Genomic DNA, 23,034 nt, shown 5'->3' on the forward strand with positions numbered 1-23,034 from the left:
TGGGAGAAGAAGATTATCTCTGAGAGATTTAAGGAACAGCTTTACTTATTGATGATGACAACAATGTCCTTTATTATTTATAATACCACTGATGATTTTAGATGGGAGAAGAAGATTATCTCTGAGAGATTTAAGGAACAGCTTTACTTATTGATGATGACAACAATGTCCTTTATTATTTATAATACCACTGATGATTTTAGATGGGAGAAGAAGATTATCTCTGAGAGATTTAAGGAACAGCTTTACTTATTGATGATGACAACAATGTCCTTTATTATTTATAATACCACTGATGATTTTAGATGGGAGAAGAAGATTATCTCTGAGAGATTTAAGGAACAGCTTTACTTATTGATGATGACAACAATGTCCTTTATTATTTATAATACCACTGATGATTTTAGATGGGAGAAGAAGATTATCTCTGAGAGATTTAAGGAACAGCTTTACTTATTGATGATGACAACAATGTCCTTTATTATTTATAATACCACTGATGATTTTAGATGGGAGAAGAAGATTATCTCTGAGAGATTTAAGGAACAGCTTTACTTATTGATGATGACAACAATGTCCTTTATTATTTATAATACCACTGATGATTTTAGATGGGAGAAGAAGATTATCTCTGAGAGATTTAAGGAACAGCTTTACTTATTGATGATGACAACAATGTCCTTTATTATTTATAATACCACTGATGATTTTAGATGGGAGAAGAAGATTATCTCTGAGAGATTTAAGGAACAGCTTTACTTATTGATGATGACAACAATGTCCTTTATTATTTATAATACCACTGATGATTTTAGATGGGAGAAGAAGATTATCTCTGAGAGATTTAAGGAACAGCTTTACTTATTGATGATGACAACAATGTCCTTTATTATTTATAATACCACTGATGATTTTAGATGGGAGAAGAAGATTATCTCTGAGAGATTTAAGGAACAGCTTTACTTATTGATGATGACAACAATGTCCTTTATTATTTATAATACCACTGATGATTTTAGATGGGAGAAGAAGATTATCTCTGAGAGATTTAAGGAACAGCTTTACTTATTGATGATGACAACAATGTCCTTTATTATTTATAATACCACTGATGATTTTAGATGGGAGAAGAAGATTATCTCTGAGAGATTTAAGGAACAGCTTTACTTATTGATGATGACAACAATGTCCTTTATTATTTATAATACCACTGATGATTTTAGATGGGAGAAGAAGATTATCTCTGAGAGATTTAAGGAACAGCTTTACTTATTGATGATGACAACAATGTCCTTTATTATTTATAATACCACTGATGTTTTTAGATGGGAGAAGAAGATTATCTCTGAGAGATTTAAGGAACAGCTTTACTTATTGATGATGACAACAATGTCCTTTATTATTTATAATACCACTGATGTTTTTAGATGGGAGAAGAAGATTATCTCTGAGAGATTTAAGGAACAGCTTTACTTATTGATGATGACAACAATTATTGAATATTATCAATAAAGTGGAATGGATTCAAAACATGTGTTCTTGCGAAGTGTGATGTATGTGGCTCTGTGAGTAGTTTTGTGTGAAACCTGAAGACTGGGCTTTAGCTCGGCAGGCTAACAGAGACACGAAGGACATCCAGGGTTTCTCGTCAGTCATAAAGTCCATAAAGGATATTGTTTGAATGATTAAGCAGGGACCTTCGTGTGGGTGTGTGTGTGTGTGTGTGTGTGTGTGTGTGTGTGTGTGTGTGTGTGTGTGTGTGTGTGTGTGTGTGTGTGTGTGTGTGTGTGTGTGTGTGTGTGTGTGTGTGTGTGTGTGTGTGTGTAAAACTGCACGCTTTATTGCTTTGCAGGGGCAAAGTCTCAAAACCCCGTTTTATCAGAAAACATTCATAGTGAAAGTTAGAAAAGAACAAGCCACGGAAAGCAAGAGCAGGTGACACAATTCTGTCGGATAAAATTAGGAGGCTTCTCTCAGGTATGTATGTGATCAGTGATTGGACATTCACAGTTACAGTACCTGTAGGTTGGTTCTCCTTTCTGGTTCAATGAAAAATTAACCTCTTCAGAGGTTTAACAGATGATTGAATTAACTGGCATTTCTTTTCTTATTTATCATAATGTGATTGTTCACAAATAGGTTTCAGTTAATCAAAATAGAAAACATGTCAGATAACATATTGTATGTTTGTGACTATTACAACAATTTCTTAGTAATGTTATAGTTTATAATAGGTGTGTCTGTATCATGTCTCTTAGTAATGTTATAGTTTATAATAGGTGTGTCTGTATCATGTCTCTTAGTAATGTTATAGTGTATAATAGGTGTATCATGTCTCTTAGTAATGTTATAGTGTATAATAGGTGTATCATGTCTCTTAGTAATGTTATAGTGTATAATAGGTGTATCATGTCTCTTAGTAATGTTATAGTTTATAATAGGTGTGTCTGTGTCATGTCTCTTAATGTTATAGTTTATAATAGGTGTGTCATGTCTCTTAGTAATGTTATAGTTTATAATAGGTGTGTCTGTATCATGTCTCTTAATGTTATAGTTTATAATAGGTGTGTCTGTATCATGTCTCTTAATGTTATAGTTTATAATAGGTGTGTCTGTATCATGTCTCTTAGTAATGTTATAGTTTATAATAGGTGTGTCTGTATCATGTCTCTTAATGTTATAGTTTATAATAGGTGTGTCTGTATCATGTCTCTTAGTAATGTTATAGTTTATAATAGGTGTATCATGTCTCTTAGTAATGTTATAGTTTATAATAGGTGTGTCATGTCTCTTAGTAATGTTATAGTTTATAATAGGTGTGTCTGTATCATGTCTCTTAGTAATGTTATAGTTTATAATAGGTGTATCATGTCTCTTAGTAATGTTATAGTTTATAATAGGTGTATCATGTCTCTTAGTAATGTTATAGTTTATAATAGGTGTGTCTGTATCATGTCTCTTAGTAATGTTATAGTTTATAATAGGTGTGTCTGTATCATGTCTCTTAGTAATGTTATAGTGTATAATAGGTGTATCATGTCTCTTAGTAATGTTATAGTGTATAATAGGTGTGTCTGTGTCATGTCTCTTAGTAATGTTATAGTGTATAATAGGTGTATCATGTCTCTTAATAATGTTATAGTGTATAATAGGTGTGTCTGTATCATGTCTCTTAATAATGTTATAGTGTATAATAGGTGTATCATGTCTCTTAATAATGTTATAGTTTATAATAGGTGTATCATGTCTCTTAATAATGTTATAGTTTATAATAGGTGTGTCTGTATCATGTCTCTTAATAATGTTATAGTGTATAATAGGTGTATCATGTCTCTTAATAATGTTATAGTTTATAATAGGTGTATCATGTCTCTTAATAATGTTATAGTTTATAATAGGTGTATCATGTCTCTTAATAATGTTATAGTTTATAATAGGTGTGTCTGTATCATGTCTCTTAATAATGTTATAGTTTATAATAGGTGTGTCTGTATCATGTCTCTTAATAATGTTATAGTGTATAATAGGTGTATCATGTCTCTTAATAATGTTATAGTTTATAATAGGTGTGTCTGTATCATGTCTCTTAGTAATGTTATAGTTTATAATAGGTGTGTCTGTATCATGTCTCTTAGTAATGTTATAGTGTATAATAGGTGTATCATGTCTCTTAGTAATGTTATAGTGTATAATAGGTGTGTCTGTGTCATGTCTCTTAGTAATGTTATAGTGTATAATAGGTGTGTCTGTATCATGTCTCTTAATGTTATAGTTTATAATAGGTGTGTCTGTATCATGTCTCTTAGTAATGTTATAGTGTATAATAGGTGTATCATGTCTCTTAATAATGTTATAGTTTATAATAGGTGTGTCTGTGTCATGTCTCTTAATGTTATAGTTTATAATAGGTGTATCATGTCTCTTAATAATGTTATAGTTTATAATAGGTGTGTCTGTATCATGTCTCTTAGTAATGTTATAGTTTATAATAGGTGTATCATGTCTCTTAATAATGTTATAGTTTATAATAGGTGTGTCTGTATCATGTCTCTTATTGTTATAGTTTATAATAGGTGTGTCTGTGTCATGTCTCTTAGTAATGTTATAGTTTATAATAGGTGTATCATGTCTCTTAGTAATGTTATAGTTTATAATAGGTGTGTCTGTATCATGTCTCTTATTGTTATAGTTTATAATAGGTGTGTCTGTGTCATGTCTCTTAGTAATGTTATAGTTTATAATAGGTGTATCATGTCTCTTAGTAATGTTATAGTTTATAATAGGTGTGTCTGTATCATGTCTCTTAGTAATGTTATAGTTTATAATAGGTGTGTCTGTATCATGTCTCTTAATGTTATAGTGTATAATAGGTGTGTCTGTATCATGTCTCTTAATGTTATAGTTTATAATAGGTGTGTCTGTATCATGTCTCTTAGTAATGTTATAGTTTATAATAGGTGTGTCATGTCTCTTAGTAATGTTATAGTTTATAATAGGTGTGTCATGTCTCTTAATGTTATAGTTTATAATAGGTGTGTCTGTATCATGTCTCTTATTGTTATAGTTTATAATAGGTGTGTCTGTATCATGTCTCTTAGTAATGTTATAGTTTATAATAGGTGTGTCTGTATCATGTCTCTTAATGTTATAGTGTATAATAGGTGTGTCTGTATCATGTCTCTTAATGTTATAGTTTATAATAGGTGTGTCTGTGTCATGTCTCTTAGTAATGTTATAGTTTATAATAGGTGTATCATGTCTCTTAGTAATGTTATAGTTTATAATAGGTGTGTCTGTATCATGTCTCTTATTGTTATAGTTTATAATAGGTGTATCATGTCTCTTAATAATGTTATAGTTTATAATAGGTGTGTCTGTATCATGTCTCTTAGTAATGTTATAGTGTATAATAGGTGTATCATGTCTCTTAATAATGTTATAGTTTATAATAGGTGTGTCTGTGTCATGTCTCTTAATGTTATAGTTTATAATAGGTGTATCATGTCTCTTAATGTTATAGTTTATAATAGGTGTATCATGTCTCTTAATAATGTTATAGTTTATAATAGGTGTGTCTGTATCATGTCTCTTAATGTTATAGTTTATAATAGGTGTGTCATGTCTCTTAGTAATGTTATAGTTTATAATAGGTGTGTCTGTATCATGTCTCTTAATGTTATAGTTTATAATAGGTGTGTCATGTCTCTTAGTAATGTTATAGTTTATAATAGGTGTGTCTGTATCATGTCTCTTAATGTTATAGTTTATAATAGGTGTGTCATGTCTCTTAGTAATGTTATAGTTTATAATAGGTGTGTCTGTATCATGTCTCTTAATGTTATAGTTTATAATAGGTGTGTCTGTATCATGTCTCTTATTGTTATAGTTTATAATAGGTGTGTCTGTATCATGTCTCTTAGTAATGTTATAGTTTATAATAGGTGTGTCTGTATCATGTCTCTTAGTAATGTTATAGTTTATAATAGGTGTGTCTGTATCATGTCTCTTAGTAATGTTATAGTTTATAATAGGTGTGTCTGTATCATGTCTCTTAGTAATGTTATAGTTTATAATAGGTGTGTCTGTGTCATGTCTCTTAGTAATGTTATAGTTTATAATAGGTGTGTCTGTATCATGTCTCTTATTGTTATAGTTTATAATAGGTGTATCATGTCTCTTAATAATGTTATAGTTTATAATAGGTGTGTCTGTATCATGTCTCTTAGTAATGTTATAGTGTATAATAGGTGTGTCATGTCTCTTAATGTTATAGTTTATAATAGGTGTATCATGTCTCTTAATGTTATAGTTTATAATAGGTGTATCATGTCTCTTAGTAATGTTATAGTTTATAATAGGTGTGTCTGTATCATGTCTCTTAGTAATGTTATAGTTTATAATAGGTGTGTCTGTGTCATGTCTCTTAATGTTATAGTTTATAATAGGTGTATCATGTCTCTTAATGTTATAGTTTATAATAGGTGTATCATGTCTCTTAATGTTATAGTTTATAATAGGTGTATCATGTCTCTTAGTAATGTTATAGTTTATAATAGGTGTGTCTGTATCATGTCTCTTAATGTTATAGTTTATAATAGGTGTATCATGTCTCTTAATGTTATAGTTTATAATAGGTGTATCATGTCTCTTAATGTTATAGTTTATAATAGGTGTATCATGTCTCTTAATGTTATAGTTTATAATAGGTGTATCATGTCTCTTAATGTTATAGTTTATAATAGGTGTGTCTGTGTCATGTCTCTTAGTAATGTTATAGTTTATAATAGGTGTATCATGTCTCTTAGTAATGTTATAGTTTATAATAGGTGTGTCATGTCTCTTAGTAATGTTATAGTTTATAATAGGTGTGTCATGTCTCTTAGTAATGTTATAGTTTATAATAGGTGTGTCATGTCTCTTAGTAATGTTATAGTTTATAATAGGTGTGTCATGTCTCTTAGTAATGTTATAGTTTATAATAGGTGTGTCTGTGTCATGTCTCTTAATGTTATAGTTTATAATAGGTGTATCATGTCTCTTAATGTTATAGTTTATAATAGGTGTATCATGTCTCTTAATGTTATAGTTTATAATAGGTGTATCATGTCTCTTAGTAATGTTATAGTTTATAATAGGTGTGTCTGTATCATGTCTCTTAGTAATGTTATAGTTTATAATAGGTGTGTCTGTATCATGTCTCTTAATGTTATAGTTTATAATAGGTGTATCATGTCTCTTAGTAATGTTATAGTTTATAATAGGTGTATCATGTCTCTTAATGTTATAGTTTATAATAGGTGTGTCTGTGTCATGTCTCTTAGTAATGTTATAGTTTATAATAGGTGTATCATGTCTCTTAGTAATGTTATAGTTTATAATAGGTGTGTCATGTCTCTTAGTAATGTTATAGTTTATAATGTTATAGTTTATAATAGGTTGTCATGTCTCTTAGTAATGTTATAGTTTATAATAGGTGTGTCATGTCTCTTAGTAATGTTATAGTTTATAATAGGTGTGTCATGTCTCTTAGTAATGTTATAGTTTATAATAGGTGTGTCTGTGTCATGTCTCTTAATGTTATAGTTTATAATAGGTGTATCATGTCTCTTAATGTTATAGTTTATAATAGGTGTATCATGTCTCTTAATGTTATAGTTTATAATAGGTGTATCATGTCTCTTAGTAATGTTATAGTTTATAATAGGTGTGTCTGTATCATGTCTCTTAGTAATGTTATAGTTTATAATAGGTGTGTCTGTATCATGTCTCTTAATGTTATAGTTTATAATAGGTGTATCATGTCTCTTAGTAATGTTATAGTTTATAATAGGTGTGTCTGTATCATGTCTCTTAGTAATGTTATAGTTTATAATAGGTGTGTCTGTATCATGTCTCTTAATGTTATAGTTTATAATAGGTGTGTCATGTCTCTTAGTAATGTTATAGTTTATAATAGGTGTGTCTGTATCATGTCTCTTAGTAATGTTATAGTTTATAATAGGTGTGTCTGTATCATGTCTCTTAATGTTATAGTTTATAATAGGTGTGTCTGTATCATGTCTCTTAATGTTATAGTTTATAATAGGTGTGTCTGTATCATGTCTCTTAGTAATGTTATAGTTTATAATAGGTGTATCATGTCTCTTAGTAATGTTATAGTTTATAATAGGTGTATCATGTCTCTTAGTAATGTTATAGTTTATAATAGGTGTGTCTGTATCATGTCTCTTAATGTTATAGTTTATAATAGGTGTGTCTGTATCATGTCTCTTAATGTTATAGTTTATAATAGGTGTGTCTGTATCATGTCTCTTAGTAATGTTATAGTTTATAATAGGTGTGTCTGTATCATGTCTCTTAGTAATGTTATAGTTTATAATAGGTGTATCATGTCTCTTAGTAATGTTATAGTTTATAATAGGTGTGTCTGTATCATGTCTCTTAGTAATGTTATAGTTTATAATAGGTGTGTCTGTATCATGTCTCTTAATGTTATAGTTTATAATAGGTGTGTCTGTATCATGTCTCTTAGTAATGTTATAGTTTATAATAGGTGTGTCTGTATCATGTCTCTTAGTAATGTTATAGTTTATAATAGGTGTGTCTGTATCATGTCTCTTAATGTTATAGTTTATAATAGGTGTGTCTGTATCATGTCTCTTAGTAATGTTATAGTTTATAATAGGTGTGTCTGTATCATGTCTCTTAATGTTATAGTTTATAATAGGTGTGTCTGTATCATGTCTCTTAGTAATGTTATAGTTTATAATAGGTGTGTCTGTATCATGTCTCTTAGTAATGTTATAGTTTATAATAGGTGTGTCTGTATCATGTCTCTTAATGTTATAGTTTATAATAGGTGTGTCTGTATCATGTCTCTTAGTAATGTTATAGTTTATAATAGGTGTATCATGTCTCTTAGTAATGTTATAGTTTATAATAGGTGTGTCTGTATCATGTCTCTTAATGTTATAGTTTATAATAGGTGTATCATGTCTCTTAGTAATGTTATAGTTTATAATAGGTGTGTCTGTATCATGTCTCTTAGTAATGTTATAGTTTATAATAGGTGTGTCTGTATCATGTCTCTTAATGTTATAGTTTATAATAGGTGTGTCTGTATCATGTCTCTTAATGTTATAGTTTATAATAGGTGTGTCTGTATCATGTCTCTTAGTAATGTTATAGTTTATAATAGGTGTATCATGTCTCTTAGTAATGTTATAGTTTATAATAGGTGTATCATGTCTCTTAGTAATGTTATAGTTTATAATAGGTGTGTCTGTATCATGTCTCTTAGTAATGTTATAGTTTATAATAGGTGTGTCATGTCTCTTAATGTTATAGTGTATAATAGGTGTGTCTGTATCATGTCTCTTAGTAATGTTATAGTTTATAATAGGTGTGTCTGTATCATGTCTCTTAGTAATGTTATAGTTTATAATAGGTGTGTCTGTATCATGTCTCTTAATGTTATAGTTTATAATAGGTGTGTCTGTATCATGTCTCTTAGTAATGTTATAGTTTATAATAGGTGTGTCATGTCTCTTAATGTTATAGTTTATAATAGGTGTGTCTGTATCATGTCTCTTAATGTTATAGTTTATAATAGGTGTGTCTGTGTCATGTCTCTTAATGTTATAGTTTATAATAGGTGTATCATGTCTCTTAATGTTATAGTTTATAATAGGTGTATCATGTCTCTTAATGTTATAGTGTATAATAGGTGTATCATGTCTCTTAATGTTATAGTTTATAATAGGTGTGTCTGTATCATGTCTCTTAATGTTATAGTTTATAATAGGTGTGTCTGTGTCATGTCTCTTAATGTTATAGTTTATAATAGGTGTATCATGTCTCTTAATGTTATAGTTTATAATAGGTGTATCATGTCTCTTAATGTTATAGTTTATAATAGGTGTATCATGTCTCTTAATGTTATAGTTTATAATAGGTGTATCATGTCTCTTAATGTTATAGTTTATAATAGGTGTGTCTGTATCATGTCTCTTAGTAATGTTATAGTTTATAATAGGTGTATCATGTCTCTTAGTAATGTTATAGTTTATAATAGGTGTGTCTGTGTCATGTCTCTTAATGTTATAGTTTATAATAGGTGTGTCTGTATCATGTCTCTTAGTAATGTTATAGTGTATAATAGGTGTGTCATGTCTCTTAGTAATGTTATAGTTTATAATAGGTGTGTCATGTCTCTTAGTAATGTTATAGTTTATAATAGGTGTGTCATGTCTCTTAGTAATGTTATAGTTTATAATAGGTGTGTCATGTCTCTTAGTAATGTTATAGTTTATAATAGGTGTGTCTGTGTCATGTCTCTTAGTAATGTTATAGTGTATAATAGGTGTGTCATGTCTCTTAGTAATGTTATAGTTTATAATAGGTGTGTCATGTCTCTTAGTAATGTTATAGTTTATAATAGGTGTGTCATGTCTCTTAGTAATGTTATAGTTTATAATAGGTGTGTCATGTCTCTTAGTAATGTTATAGTTTATAATAGGTGTGTCTGTGTCATGTCTCTTAATGTTATAGTTTATAATAGGTGTATCATGTCTCTTAATGTTATAGTTTATAATAGGTGTATCATGTCTCTTAGTAATGTTATAGTTTATAATAGGTGTGTCTGTATCATGTCTCTTAATGTTATAGTTTATAATAGGTGTGTCTGTGTCATGTCTCTTAATGTTATAGTGTATAATAGGTGTGTCTGTATCATGTCTCTTAGTAATGTTATAGTTTATAATAGGTGTGTCTGTATCATGTCTCTTAGTAATGTTATAGTTTATAATAGGTGTGTCTGTATCATGTCTCTTAGTAATGTTATAGTTTATAATAGGTGTGTCATGTCTCTTAATGTTATAGTTTATAATAGGTGTGTCTGTATCATGTCTCTTAATGTTATAGTTTATAATAGGTGTATCATGTCTCTTAGTAATGTTATAGTTTATAATAGGTGTGTCTGTATCATGTCTCTTAGTAATGTTATAGTTTATAATAGGTGTGTCTGTGTCATGTCTCTTAATGTTATAGTTTATAATAGGTGTGTCATGTCTCTTAGTAATGTTATAGTTTATAATAGGTGTGTCTGTGTCATGTCTCTTAATGTTATAGTTTATAATAGGTGTGTCTGTATCATGTCTCTTAATGTTATAGTTTATAATAGGTGTGTCTGTATCATGTCTCTTAGTAATGTTATAGTGTATAATAGGTGTATCATGTCTCTTAGTAATGTTATAGTTTATAATAGGTGTGTCTGTATCATGTCTCTTAGTAATGTTATAGTTTATAATAGGTGTGTCTGTATCATGTCTCTTAATGTTATAGTTTATAATAGGTGTGTCTGTATCATGTCTCTTAGTAATGTTATAGTTTATAATAGGTGTATCATGTCTCTTAGTAATGTTATAGTTTATAATAGGTGTGTCTGTATCATGTCTCTTAATGTTATAGTTTATAATAGGTGTGTCTGTATCATGTCTCTTAATGTTATAGTTTATAATAGGTGTGTCTGTGTCATGTCTCTTAGTAATGTTATAGTTTATAATAGGTGTGTCTGTATCATGTCTCTTAATGTTATAGTTTATAATAGGTGTGTCTGTATCATGTCTCTTAATGTTATAGTTTATAATAGGTGTGTCTGTATCATGTCTCTTAATGTTATAGTTTATAATAGGTGTATCATGTCTCTTAATGTTATAGTTTATAATAGGTGTATCATGTCTCTTAGTAATGTTATAGTTTATAATAGGTGTGTCTGTGTCATGTCTCTTAATGTTATAGTTTATAATAGGTGTGTCATGTCTCTTAGTAATGTTATAGTTTATAATAGGTGTATCATGTCTCTTAGTAATGTTATAGTTTATAATAGGTGTGTCTGTGTCATGTCTCTTAGTAATGTTATAGTTTATAATAGGTGTGTCTGTATCATGTCTCTTAATGTTATAGTTTATAATAGGTGTGTCATGTCTCTTAGTAATGTTATAGTTTATAATAGGTGTGTCTGTATCATGTCTCTTAGTAATGTTATAGTTTATAATAGGTGTATCATGTCTCTTAGTAATGTTATAGTTTATAATAGGTGTGTCTGTATCATGTCTCTTAATGTTATAGTTTATAATAGGTGTGTCTGTATCATGTCTCTTAATGTTATAGTTTATAATAGGTGTATCATGTCTCTTAGTAATGTTATAGTTTATAATAGGTGTGTCTGTATCATGTCTCTTAATGTTATAGTTTATAATAGGTGTGTCTGTGTCATGTCTCTTAATGTTATAGTTTATAATAGGTGTGTCTGTATCATGTCTCTTAGTAATGTTATAGTTTATAATAGGTGTGTCTGTATCATGTCTCTTAGTAATGTTATAGTTTATAATAGGTGTATCATGTCTCTTAGTAATGTTATAGTTTATAATAGGTGTGTCTGTATCATGTCTCTTATTGTTATGGTCCTTCTGTAGCTCAGTTGGTAGAGCATGGCGCTTGTAACGCCAGGGTAGTGGGTTCGATCCCCGGGACCACCCATACGTAGAATGTATGCACACATGACTGTAAGTCGCTTTGGATAAAAGCGTCTGCTAAATGGCATTTATATTATTATATATTATGTTATAGTGTATAATAGGTGTGTCATGTCCTAGGAGGCTGGTGCCTCTGTGTTGTTGGTCTGGTGTTATCTCCATTCACAGGGTCTAAAGGTTTCAACATTGTTATATGGTCTATGGCAGTTACAAATAATGTTATTATTATGCAGTCCATTTCTTATAATTGGTCCCAATAGCTCTTTCTCAGATCTACATTCAGTTAGATGTATTGAAGAAGGGGTTCATTGATCTATTTTATATTTATTCTTTAGTCTGTGTATATTTTTTCACCTTTCAACCCTTATTGGTGGATCGCGACTCAACAGACACCTCAGTTGGTGGGTCGCGACTCAACAGACACCTCAGTTGGTGGATCGCGACTCAACAGACACCTCAGTTGGTGGGTCGCGACTCAACAGACACCTCAGTTGGTGGGTCGCGACTCAACAGACACCTCAGTTGGTGGATCGCGACTCAACAGACACCTCAGTTGGTGGATCGCGACTCAACAGACACCTCAGTTGGTGGATCGCGACTCAACAGACACCTCAGTTGGTGAGTCGCTAAGCAAAATATGTGAGAACTCCTAGTCTACATAGATAGACCATATAACAATCTGAAACTTTTAGGTGGTTCATTATGCATCTTGTACTGTCTCTCTGTGTTGTTATAATAGGTGTCTGTGTACTGTCTCTCTGTGTTGTTATAATAGGTGTCTGTGTACTGTCTCTCTGTGTTGTTATAATAGGTGTCTGTGTACTATCTCTCTGTGTTGTTATAGGACTATAATAGGTGTCTGTGTACTATCTCTCTGTGTTGTTATAATAGGTGTCTGTGTACTGTCTCTCTGTGTTGTTATAATAGGTGTCTGTGTACTATCTCTCTGTGTTGTTATAGGACTATAATAGGTGTCTGTGTACTATCTCTCTGTGTTGTTATAATAGGTGTCTGTGTACTGTCTCTCTGTGTTGTTATAGGACTATAATAGGTGTCTGTATACTGTCTCTCTGTGTTGTTATAATAGGTGTCTGTGTACTGTCTCTCTGTGTTGTTATAATAGGTGTCTGTGTACTATCTCTCTGTGTTGTTATAGGACTATAATAGGTGTCTGTGTACTATCTCTCTGTGTTGTTATAATAGGTGTCTGTGTACTGTCTCTCTGTGTTGTTATAGGACTATAATAGGTGTCTGTATACTGTCTCTCTGTGTTGTTATAATAGGTGTCTGTGTACTGTCTCTCTGTGTTGTTATAGGACTATAATAGGTGTCTGTATACTGTCTCTCTGTGTTGTTATAATAGGTGTCTGTGTACTGTCTCTCTGTGTTGTTATAATAGGTGTCTGTGTACTGTCTCTCTGTGTTGTTATAATATGTGTCTGTGTACTGTCTCTCTGTGTTGTTATAGGACTATAATAGGTGTCTGTATACTGTCTCTCTGTGTTGTTATAGGACTATAATAGGTGTCTGTGTACTGTCTCTGTGTTGTTATAAATAGGTGTCTGTGTACTGTCTCTCTGTGTTGTTATAATAGGTGTCTGTGTACTGTCTCTCTGTGTTGTTATAATAGGTGTCTGTGTACTGTCTCTCTGTGTTGTTATAGGACTATAATAGGTGTCTGTGTACTGTCTCTCTGTGTTGTTATAATATGTGTCTGCGTACTGTCTCTCTGTGTTGTTATAGGACTATAATAGGTGTCTGTGTACTGTCTCTCTGTGTTGTTATAGGACTATAATAGGTGTCTGTGTACTGTCTCTCTGTGTTGTTATAATAGGTGTCTGTGTACTGTCTCTCTGTGTTGTTATAGGACTATAATAGGTGTCTGTATACTGTCTCTCTGTGTTGTTATAATATGTGTCTGCGTACTGTCTCTCTGTGTTGTTATAGGACTCTAATAGGTTTCTGCGTAATGTCTCTCTCTGTTGTTATAGGACTATAATAGGTGTCTGTGTACTGTCTCTCTGTGTTGTTATAGGACTCTAATAGGTGTCTGTGTACTGTCTCTCTGTGTTGTTATAGGACTCTAATAGGTGTCTGCGTAATGTCTCTCTGTGTTGTTATAATAGGTGTCTGCGTACTGTCTCTCTGTGTTGTTATAGGACTATAATAGGTTTCTGTGTACTGTCTCTCTGTGTTGTTATAGGACTATAATAGGTGTCTGTGTACTGTCTCTCTGTGTTGTTATAATAGGTGTCTGTGTACTGTCTGTGTTGTTATAGGACTATAATAGGTGTCTGTGTACTGTCTGTGTTGTTATAGGACTATAATAGGTGTCTGTGTACTGTCTCTCTGTGTTGTTATAATAGGTGTATGTGTACTGTCTGTGTTGTTATAGGACTATAATACACATCAGTTAAGAACAAATTCATATTTACAATGACGACTCTCTGATGCTGAGAGTTTCTCTCTTCTGGTTTTCTGTTCCCTCCAGTTGTATGTCAGCAACATCAATGAAGAGTGACCGTTCAATGGATTCCCCTCGTTATTTCAAAGAGAGAGAAAAGGTCTCTCAGCCAAAAGCAGAGTAAGACCCTTTATTCTACCTTCCAAAACAGAGAAACTACAAGGATGCTACTGCTCTACCAGCGTATAATAAAATATTAAAAGATGCTACTGCTTTACCTCATTATAATAAAATATTAAAGGATGTTACTGCTTTACCTCATTATAATAAAATATTAAAGGATGCTACTGCTTTACCAGTGTATAATAAAATATTAAAGGATGCTACTGCTTAACCTCCTTATAATAAAATATTAAAGGATGCTACTGCTTTACCTCATTATAATAAAATATTAAAGGATGCTACTGCTTTACCTCATTATGGGCGGCAGCGTAGCCTAGTGTTTAGAGCGCTGGACTAGTAACCGGAAGGTTGCGAGTTCAAACCCCTGAGCTGACAAGGTACAAATCTGTCGTTCTGCCCCTGAACAGGCAGTTAACCCACTGTTCCCAGGCCGTCATTGAAAATAAGAATATGTTCTTAACTGACTTGCGAGGTTAAATAAAGGTTTAGAAAAAATATATATATATATAATAAAATATTAAAGGATGATACTGCTTTACCTCCATACAATAAAATATTAAAGGATGCTACTGCTTTACCTCATTATAATAAAATATTAAAGGATGCTACTGCTTTACCAGTGTATAATAAAATATTAAAGGATGCTACTGCTTAACCTCCTTATAATAAAATATTAAAGGATGCTACTGCTTTACCTCATTATAATAAAATATTAAAGGATGCTACTGCTTTACCTCCATATAATAAAATATTAAATAATGGTACTGCTTTACCTCATTATAATAAATATTAAAGGATGCTACTGCTTTACCTCATTATGGGCGGCAGCGTAGCCTAGTGTTTAGAGCGCTGGACTAGTAACCGGAAGGTTGCGAGTTCAAACCCCTGAGCTGACAAGGTACAAATCTGTCGTTCTGCCCCTGAACAGGCAGTTAACCCACTGTTCCCAGGCCGTCATTGAAAATAAGAATATGTTCTTAACTGACTTGCGAGGTTAAATAAAGGTTTAAAAAATATATATATATATAATAAAATATTAAAGGATGATACTGCTTTACCTCCATACAATAAAATATTAAAGGATGCTACTGTTTTACCTCATTATAATAAAATATTAAAGGATGCTACTGCTTTACCAGTGTATAATAAAATATTAAAGGATGCTACTGCTTTACCTCCATATAATAAAATATTAAAGGATGCTACTGCTTTACCTCATTATAATAAAATATTAAAGGATGCTACTGCTTTACCTCATTATAATAAAATATTAAAGGATGCTACTGCTTTACCTCATTATAATAAAATATTAAATGATGCTACTGCTTTACCTCATTATAATACAATATTAAAGGATGCTACTGCTTTACCTCATTATAATAAAATATTAAAGGATGCTACTGCTTTACCTCCATATAATAAAATATTAAAGGATGCTACTGCTTTACCTCATTATAATAAAATATTAAAGGATGCTACTGCTTTACCTCATTATAATAAAATATTAAAGGATGCTACTGCTTTACCTCATTATAATAAAATATTAAATGATGCTACTGCTTTACCTCCATATAATAAAATATTAAAGGATGCTACTGCTTTACCTCCATATAATAAAATATTAAAGGATGCTACTGCTTTACCTCATTATAATAAAATATTAAAGGATGCTACTGCTTTACCTCCATATAATAAAATATTAAAGGATGCTACTGCTTTACCTCATTATAATAAAATATTAAATGATGCTACTGCTTTACCTCCATATAATAAAATATTAAAGGATGCTACTGCTTTACCTCATTATAATAAAATATGCTACTGCTTTACCTCCATATAATAAAATATTAAAGGATGCTACTGCTTTACCAGCATATAATAAAATATTAAAGGATGCTACTGCTTTACCTCCATATAATAAAATATTAAAGGATGCTACTGCCTTATTATTATTTGACCATGCTGGTCATTTATGAACATTTGAACATCTTGGTCATTTTCTGTTATAATCTCTACCCGGCACAGCCAGAAGAGGACTGGCCACCCCACATAGCCCGGTTCCTCTCTAGGTTTCTTCCTAGGTTTTGGCCTTTCTAGGGAGTTTTTCCTAGCCACCGTGCTTTTACACCTGCATTGTTTGCTGTTTGGGGTTTTAGGCTGGGTTTCTGTACAGCACTTTGAGATATCAGCTGATGTACGAAGGGCTATATAAATAAATTTGATTTGATTTGATTTACTGCTTTACCTCATTATAATAAAATATTAAAGGATGCTACTGCTTTACCAGCATATAATAAAATATTAAAGGATGTTACTGCTTTACCTCATTATAATGAAATATTAAAGGATGCTACTGCTTTACCTCATTATAATAACATATTAAACGATGCTACTGCTTTACCTCATTATAATAAAATATTAAAGGATGCTACTGCTTTACCTCATTATAATAAAATATTAAAGGATGCTACTGCTTTACCTCATTATAATAAAATATTAAAGGATGCTACTGCTTTACCTCATTATAATAACATATTAAAGGATGCTACTGCTTTACCTCCATATAATAAAATATTAAAGGATGCTACTGCTTTACCTCATTATAATAAAATATGCTACTGCTTTACCTCCATATAATAAAATATTAAAGGATGCTACTGCTTTACCAGCATATAATAAAATATTAAAGGATGCTACTGCTTTACCTCCATATAATAAAATATTAAAGGATGCTACTGCTTTACCTCATTATAATAAAATATTAAAGGATGCTACTGCTTTACCAGCATATAATAAAATATTAAAGGATGTTACTGCTTTACCTCATTATAATGAAATATTAAAGGATGCTACTGCTTTACCTCATTATAATAACATATTAAACGATGCTACTGCTTTACCTCATTATAATAAAATATTAAAGGATGCTACTGCTTTACCTCATTATAATAAAATATTAAAGGATGCTACTGCTTTACCTCATTATAATAAAATATTAAAGGATGCTACTGCTTTACCTCATTATAATAACATATTAAAGGATGCTACTGCTTTACCTCCATATAATAACATATTAAATTATGCATATTGTAGTGAAACAGATCAAGGTTATTATATACTGAATAAAAATATAAGCGCAACACACATGTAAAGTGTTGGTCCCATGTTTCATGAGCTGAAATAAAAGACCCAAGAATGTTCCATATGAACAAAAAGCTTATTTCTCTCAAATGTTGTGCACAGATCCATACAAATTTGAAGGGGTGTCCACATACTTTTTTAAATATACTGTATAGTGTACATTTCTGCAACAACTAGGAGCGTTGAAGCATGACTCTAAACTTCTCTGCTGTTTGGTTCCCATAGCTACCACGGTTAGCAGAGTGAAGCCCACCCCAGCACATGCGCAGATTCTCTGTGTGATTGTGTGAGACCAAAAGTCTTGCATCGTCTCAATGGCCGATTCTGGGCGGATCACTTTTGTCAAGTCTTTCAAAGTGTTTTCCATTCTGGGGATAAAAATTGTCTGACTGATGAACTTGACAAAATATATCATGTGATCTAAGATCATGAAGTGTCGACTGCAAGTTTCTGCAGTTGCTCTTCAACTTCATCCTGTTGCATTGTGGGAGGATCATGTAGTTGATAGAATGTGTAGTAAATCTAACATATGTTTTTATTGATTCATGTATTTGATTAGTAGGTCATTCCTCTTTTCTTTTCCCAATCAATAACCAGACCAGGAGAACCATGTGACATCTGCTCTGAGCGCAGAGCCATGAAGCTTTGTCTGACCTGCTCTGTCTACTACTGTGAGAAACACATGAGGAAGCACTTCATAATACAAGCACTGAGGAGACACGTCATGGTGGATGTCACTGAAGAAGTCGTACTACAGAGAAACACCTCGGAGAAGAAGAGGAGAGAGGAGCAGGAGGAAGAGGGAAGGAGACAGGGACAGGAGGAGGGGCTGAGGTGGCAGACGAGGAAGGAGGACTTTAGGGAAGAGGAGAGGGGGCACCAGGAGGCTGCGGAACAACAGTGCAGAGAGAAGGAGAGGGAGAGAGAGCGAGAGAAGGAGAGCGAGAGAGAGAGGGAGAAGGAAAGAGAGAGGGAGAGAGAGAGGGAGAAGCAGCAGCTATCGATAGGGGACTCCTATGGCTGTACTGACCAGGTCCAGCCTGAGACATCCAGGGTAGACAGGGCAAAGTCCAAATCCATTCCTGAGCTGGACCATGTGGAGGCATCATGGATAAAGGGCCAGCAGATCCTGCCCAAGGCGCAGCTGGAGAGGCAGCAGAACCTGCCCAAGGTGCAGCTGGAGAGGCAGCAGAACCTGCCCAAGGTGCAGCTGGAGAGGCAGCAGAACCTGCCCAAGGTGCAGCTGGAGAGGCAGCAGAACCTGCCCAAGGTGCAGCTGGAGAGGCAGCAGAACCTGCCCAAGGTGCAGCTGGAGACGCAGCAGATCCTGCAGATGAAAAAGAAAGTCAGACTACGCAACGACGACAGCTGGATCCGCCAGTGTTCCACCAGCAAGCCTCCTGCCACCGGACCCATCAGGAAAGGCAAGTCTCTCGACAACCTGGACATCTGCTCTTCCTGGCGCTCGTCGTGGACACCGGAGAGCACCTCCTCCATCCTCAACTACAGTTGGCCTCACTCTGCCCTCAACAGCTACATCGGCCGGGTCGGAGGTCATTCCGGCTCAGCCACTATGTCCTCTCTCTCCATGAGCTCACTCAGAGGAGCCGGGGTTGGAAGCAACCAGTCTTCATGGTCCCAGCGCTCTCCCTCACCCTCCTCCTCCTCCTCTTCCCCCTCCCCTTCTACTGGCCCCAAGTCCCAGTCATTCCTATCCGTGCATGAAAGCAGCAGGACAGTGAGTGGCAAGGAAATGTGTAGGTTGTGTGACACGGCGCTGGTCGAGGGAGCCGCCGTGGTCATCGAGTCCCTGGGGCTCGTTTATCATTTGACCTGTTTCAAATGCATCAACTGTAAGTCCGAGCTGCTGGGCGCATCGGAGGTCGGAGCGGAGGTCAGAATACGGAACCGACGGCTCTTCTGTGACTCCTGCTACGTGATTGAAAAGTGGACAGTCAACCTCCGTGAGAAACGAGTCAAAAAGATTTTCAGAAGTAAAAGCAAGATGCACCAGCAGTGTTGTTTCCTAAGAGAGCAAATGAAACACAGTGGGCAGAACAAGGAGTTTCAAGTGAAGTTGTATTGTCACATGCACAGGATTAGCAGGTCGAACACAGTACAGTGAAACGTTAACTTGTGAGCTCTTTCCCAACGATGCACAACGAAGCCAGTGAGAAAGAAATAACAACCGGACATGAAAGAAGAAACATGAGGATGCTGTTATATACAGGTCTGATATACAGGTCTGATATACAGGTCTGATATACAGGTCTGATATACAGGTCTGATATACAGGTCTGATATACAGGTCTGATATACAGGTCTGATACACAGGTCTGATATACAGGTCTAATATACAGGTCTGATATACAGGTCTGATATACAGGTCTGATATACAGGTCTAATATACAGGTCTAATATACAGGTCTGATATACAGGTCTGATATACAGGTCTGATATACAGGTCTGATATACAGGTCAGGTCTGATATACAGGTCTGATATACAGGTCTGATATACAGGTCTGATATACAGGTCAGGTCTAATATACAGGTCTGATATACAGGTCTGATATACAGGTCTGATATGACCTGAGAATGGGCATAGAGTGAGTGCAGATAGTCTGTGGTAGAGAGGAAGGACATTGGTAGTTATATATTCAACAGTTTTATGGCCTGGGGAAAGAAGAGACACTGAACTAAAATATCAACACAACATGTAAAGTGTTGGTCCCGTGTTTAATGAGCTGAAATAAAAGATCCCAGGAATGTTCTACACGCACAGAGAGCTTACTTCTCTGAAATGTTGTCCACTAATGTGTTTACATCCCTGTTAGTGAGCATCTCTCACTTTGCCAAGATAACCCATCAACCTGACAGGTGTGGCATATCAACACGCTGACTGAACAGCATGACTATTACACAGGTGCACCTTGTACACGGGACAATAAAAGGCCGGTCTAGACATCTGTTTCATTGTGTTGTGTGACAAAACTACAACAACTTTAAAGTTAATGGAGTGTGCAATTGGTATGCTGACTGCAGGAATGTCCACCAGAGCTGTTGGCAGAGTTTCATGTTAATTTTTCTACTGTAAACCGCCTCCAATGTCGTTTTAGAGAATTTGGCAGTACATCCAACTGTCCTCACATCCGCAGACCACGTGTATGGCGTTGTGTGGGAGGGCGGTTTGCTGATGTCAACGTTGTGAACAGAGTGCCCCATGGTGACAGTGGGGTTATGGTATGGACAGGCAAAAGCTACGGACATTATTGCATTTTATCGATTGGCAATTTGAATGTTCAAAAATACTGCGACGAGTTCCTGAGGGCCATTTAAAAATGCTTATCTGTATTCCCAGTCGTGTGAAATCCATAGATTAAGGCCACATTCATTTATTTAAATTGACAGATTTTCTCGTATGAGCTGTAACTCAGTAAAATGGTTGGAATTGTTGCATGTTGCGTTTTTGTTCAGTATATTTCGGAGCCCGTTGGTCCACGACTCGATGTTCCGGTACCGCCTGCCGGACAGGAGCAGATAGAACAGTCCATGGCTCAGGCGGCTGGAGTCCTTGGCAGTTTTTCGGGCATAAATGTATTGGATGGCCGTCCGCTCCACCCTCTCTAGGGCCTTGCGGTCGTGGACGGAGCAGTTGCCAAACCAGGCGGTGATACAACCAGTCAGGAGGCTTTCGATGGTACACCCGTAAAAGTTCCTGAGGATCTGAGGGGCCAAATCTCTTCAGTCTCTGAAGGGGAAAGAGGCACTGTCACACCTTCTTCATGACTGTGCTGGTGTGAGAGGACCATGTTAAGTTCTCAGTAATGTGGACGCCAAGGAACCCAGGTATTCCTCGTTTCTCGGCGGGAGAGGACAGCGTGGAGTGAATTTGAGATTGCGTCGTCTGTGGATCTGTTGGGGGCCCAAATTGAAGTGTGTCCAGGGTGTCTGGGATGATGGGATTGATGTGAGCTGCGAACAGCCTCAAAGCACTTCATGATTACAGATGTGAGTGCTACAGGGCGGAAGTTATTGAGGCAGATTGGGAACAGGAATGATGGTAGTCAATTTGAAACATTGGGATTACAGACTGGGACAAGGAGAGATGCCTCCCAGCTGGTCTGCACGTGCCCTGAGGACACAGCCTGGAATACCGTTTGGCCCTGCGTTCTTACGGAGTGTTGCCCCGTTTGAAAGCCTTATGTAAGCCTCGGGAGAGTGATATCTCCCAGTCCTCCGGATCAGCGGGCCCTCATGCAAGGCTCTGTTGTTTTTATAGAAGAGTGCATGGAAGAAACAGATAGAGAAAACATTCTGTACAAAACAGCAAAGTTGTGTCGAAGCTCACAAGACTGCAACCATACGACACAGCGACATCTTGCAGGTAGCAGAGCCAAGCGCGGTCTAGTAGGTATTTGCATATTTCCGTTATGGAATGCCGACTCTGTGAAGTGTGCGCGTGCAAGTAACTCAATTCGTCCTTGCTCTCCTAAATAATGCAATTTAAAAAAAAAACTTTTAGTCAACTCTACAAAACTTAGTCCACTCTGTTCACTACAGATTTTAGATTTGGGAACAGAAAACTGCATTGAGATCGAACGTTTCATCGATGAGAGAATTAGCAGAATGTCAGCCAAGTTTCATCGAGCTTCAACTTCACCCACAACTGGACTTCTAAACGAATGCTTCAGATTCATTCATCCTGCGAGAGATCTGGCTCCTTGTTACTACAGACACCCTGGTTTGAATCCAGGCTGTATCACAACCAGGCCGTTGATTGTGAGTCCCATAGGGCGGCGCACAATCGGCCCAGCGTCGTCTGGGTTTGGCCGGTGTTGGTCGTCATTGTAAATAATAATTAGTTCTTATTAATTGACTTGTTAAATAAATATTGTGACACTGTGCTACAGCGGATAGAGGGAGAGATGCCATGAACACTGCAACCAGACATATAAACACTTCACTAAATGACAACTGTAGTAGATGTTATAAATATATATATATATCTAAAATGACCACAACATTGTACATCAGAATTGACTATGAATTCATTCAGGGTTGGTGTTTGATGTGACCTAAAGTATACTCAGTTTAAAACAATACTTGTCTCGGGATTTTTAAAACAGACAATTCTTGTTTGCTTTACTAGCCATTTAGAGAAAGAAAAGGGGGGATACCTGTACAACTGAATGCATTCAACTATGTCTTTCCAGACAATGATACCTGTACAACTGAATGCATTCAACTATGTCTTTCCAGACAATGATACC

At 34.5% G+C, this 23,034-nt stretch overlaps 1 protein-coding gene across 3 annotated transcripts; it reads left to right on the forward strand.

Moving 5' to 3' along the window:
• Positions 1-1,868: 1,868 nt before the first annotated feature.
• On the forward strand, positions 1,869-20,090 carry LOC124023144 (LIM domain only protein 7-like). Of its 3 annotated transcripts, none has more exons than XM_046337674.1 (4): positions 1,869-1,977; positions 14,527-14,619; positions 18,361-19,033; positions 19,067-20,090. In XM_046337674.1, the coding sequence occupies exons 2-4, from the start codon at positions 14,531-14,533 to the stop codon at positions 19,886-19,888; spliced, it is 1,584 nt and encodes a 527-aa protein (XP_046193630.1). In that variant the 5' UTR covers positions 1,869-1,977; positions 14,527-14,530; the 3' UTR covers positions 19,889-20,090. The 3 variants fall into 3 exon arrangements, with proteins under 3 accessions (XP_046193630.1, XP_046193631.1, XP_046193629.1); XM_046337675.1 differs by having other exon boundaries at positions 18,361-19,000; XM_046337673.1 differs by having other exon boundaries at positions 18,361-20,090.
• Positions 20,091-23,034: the final 2,944 nt, after the last annotated feature.

The sequence above is a fragment of the Oncorhynchus gorbuscha genome, unplaced genomic scaffold (genome assembly GCF_021184085.1).
Source record: "Oncorhynchus gorbuscha isolate QuinsamMale2020 ecotype Even-year unplaced genomic scaffold, OgorEven_v1.0 Un_scaffold_1505, whole genome shotgun sequence".
NCBI lineage: Eukaryota > Metazoa > Chordata > Actinopteri > Salmoniformes > Salmonidae > Oncorhynchus > Oncorhynchus gorbuscha.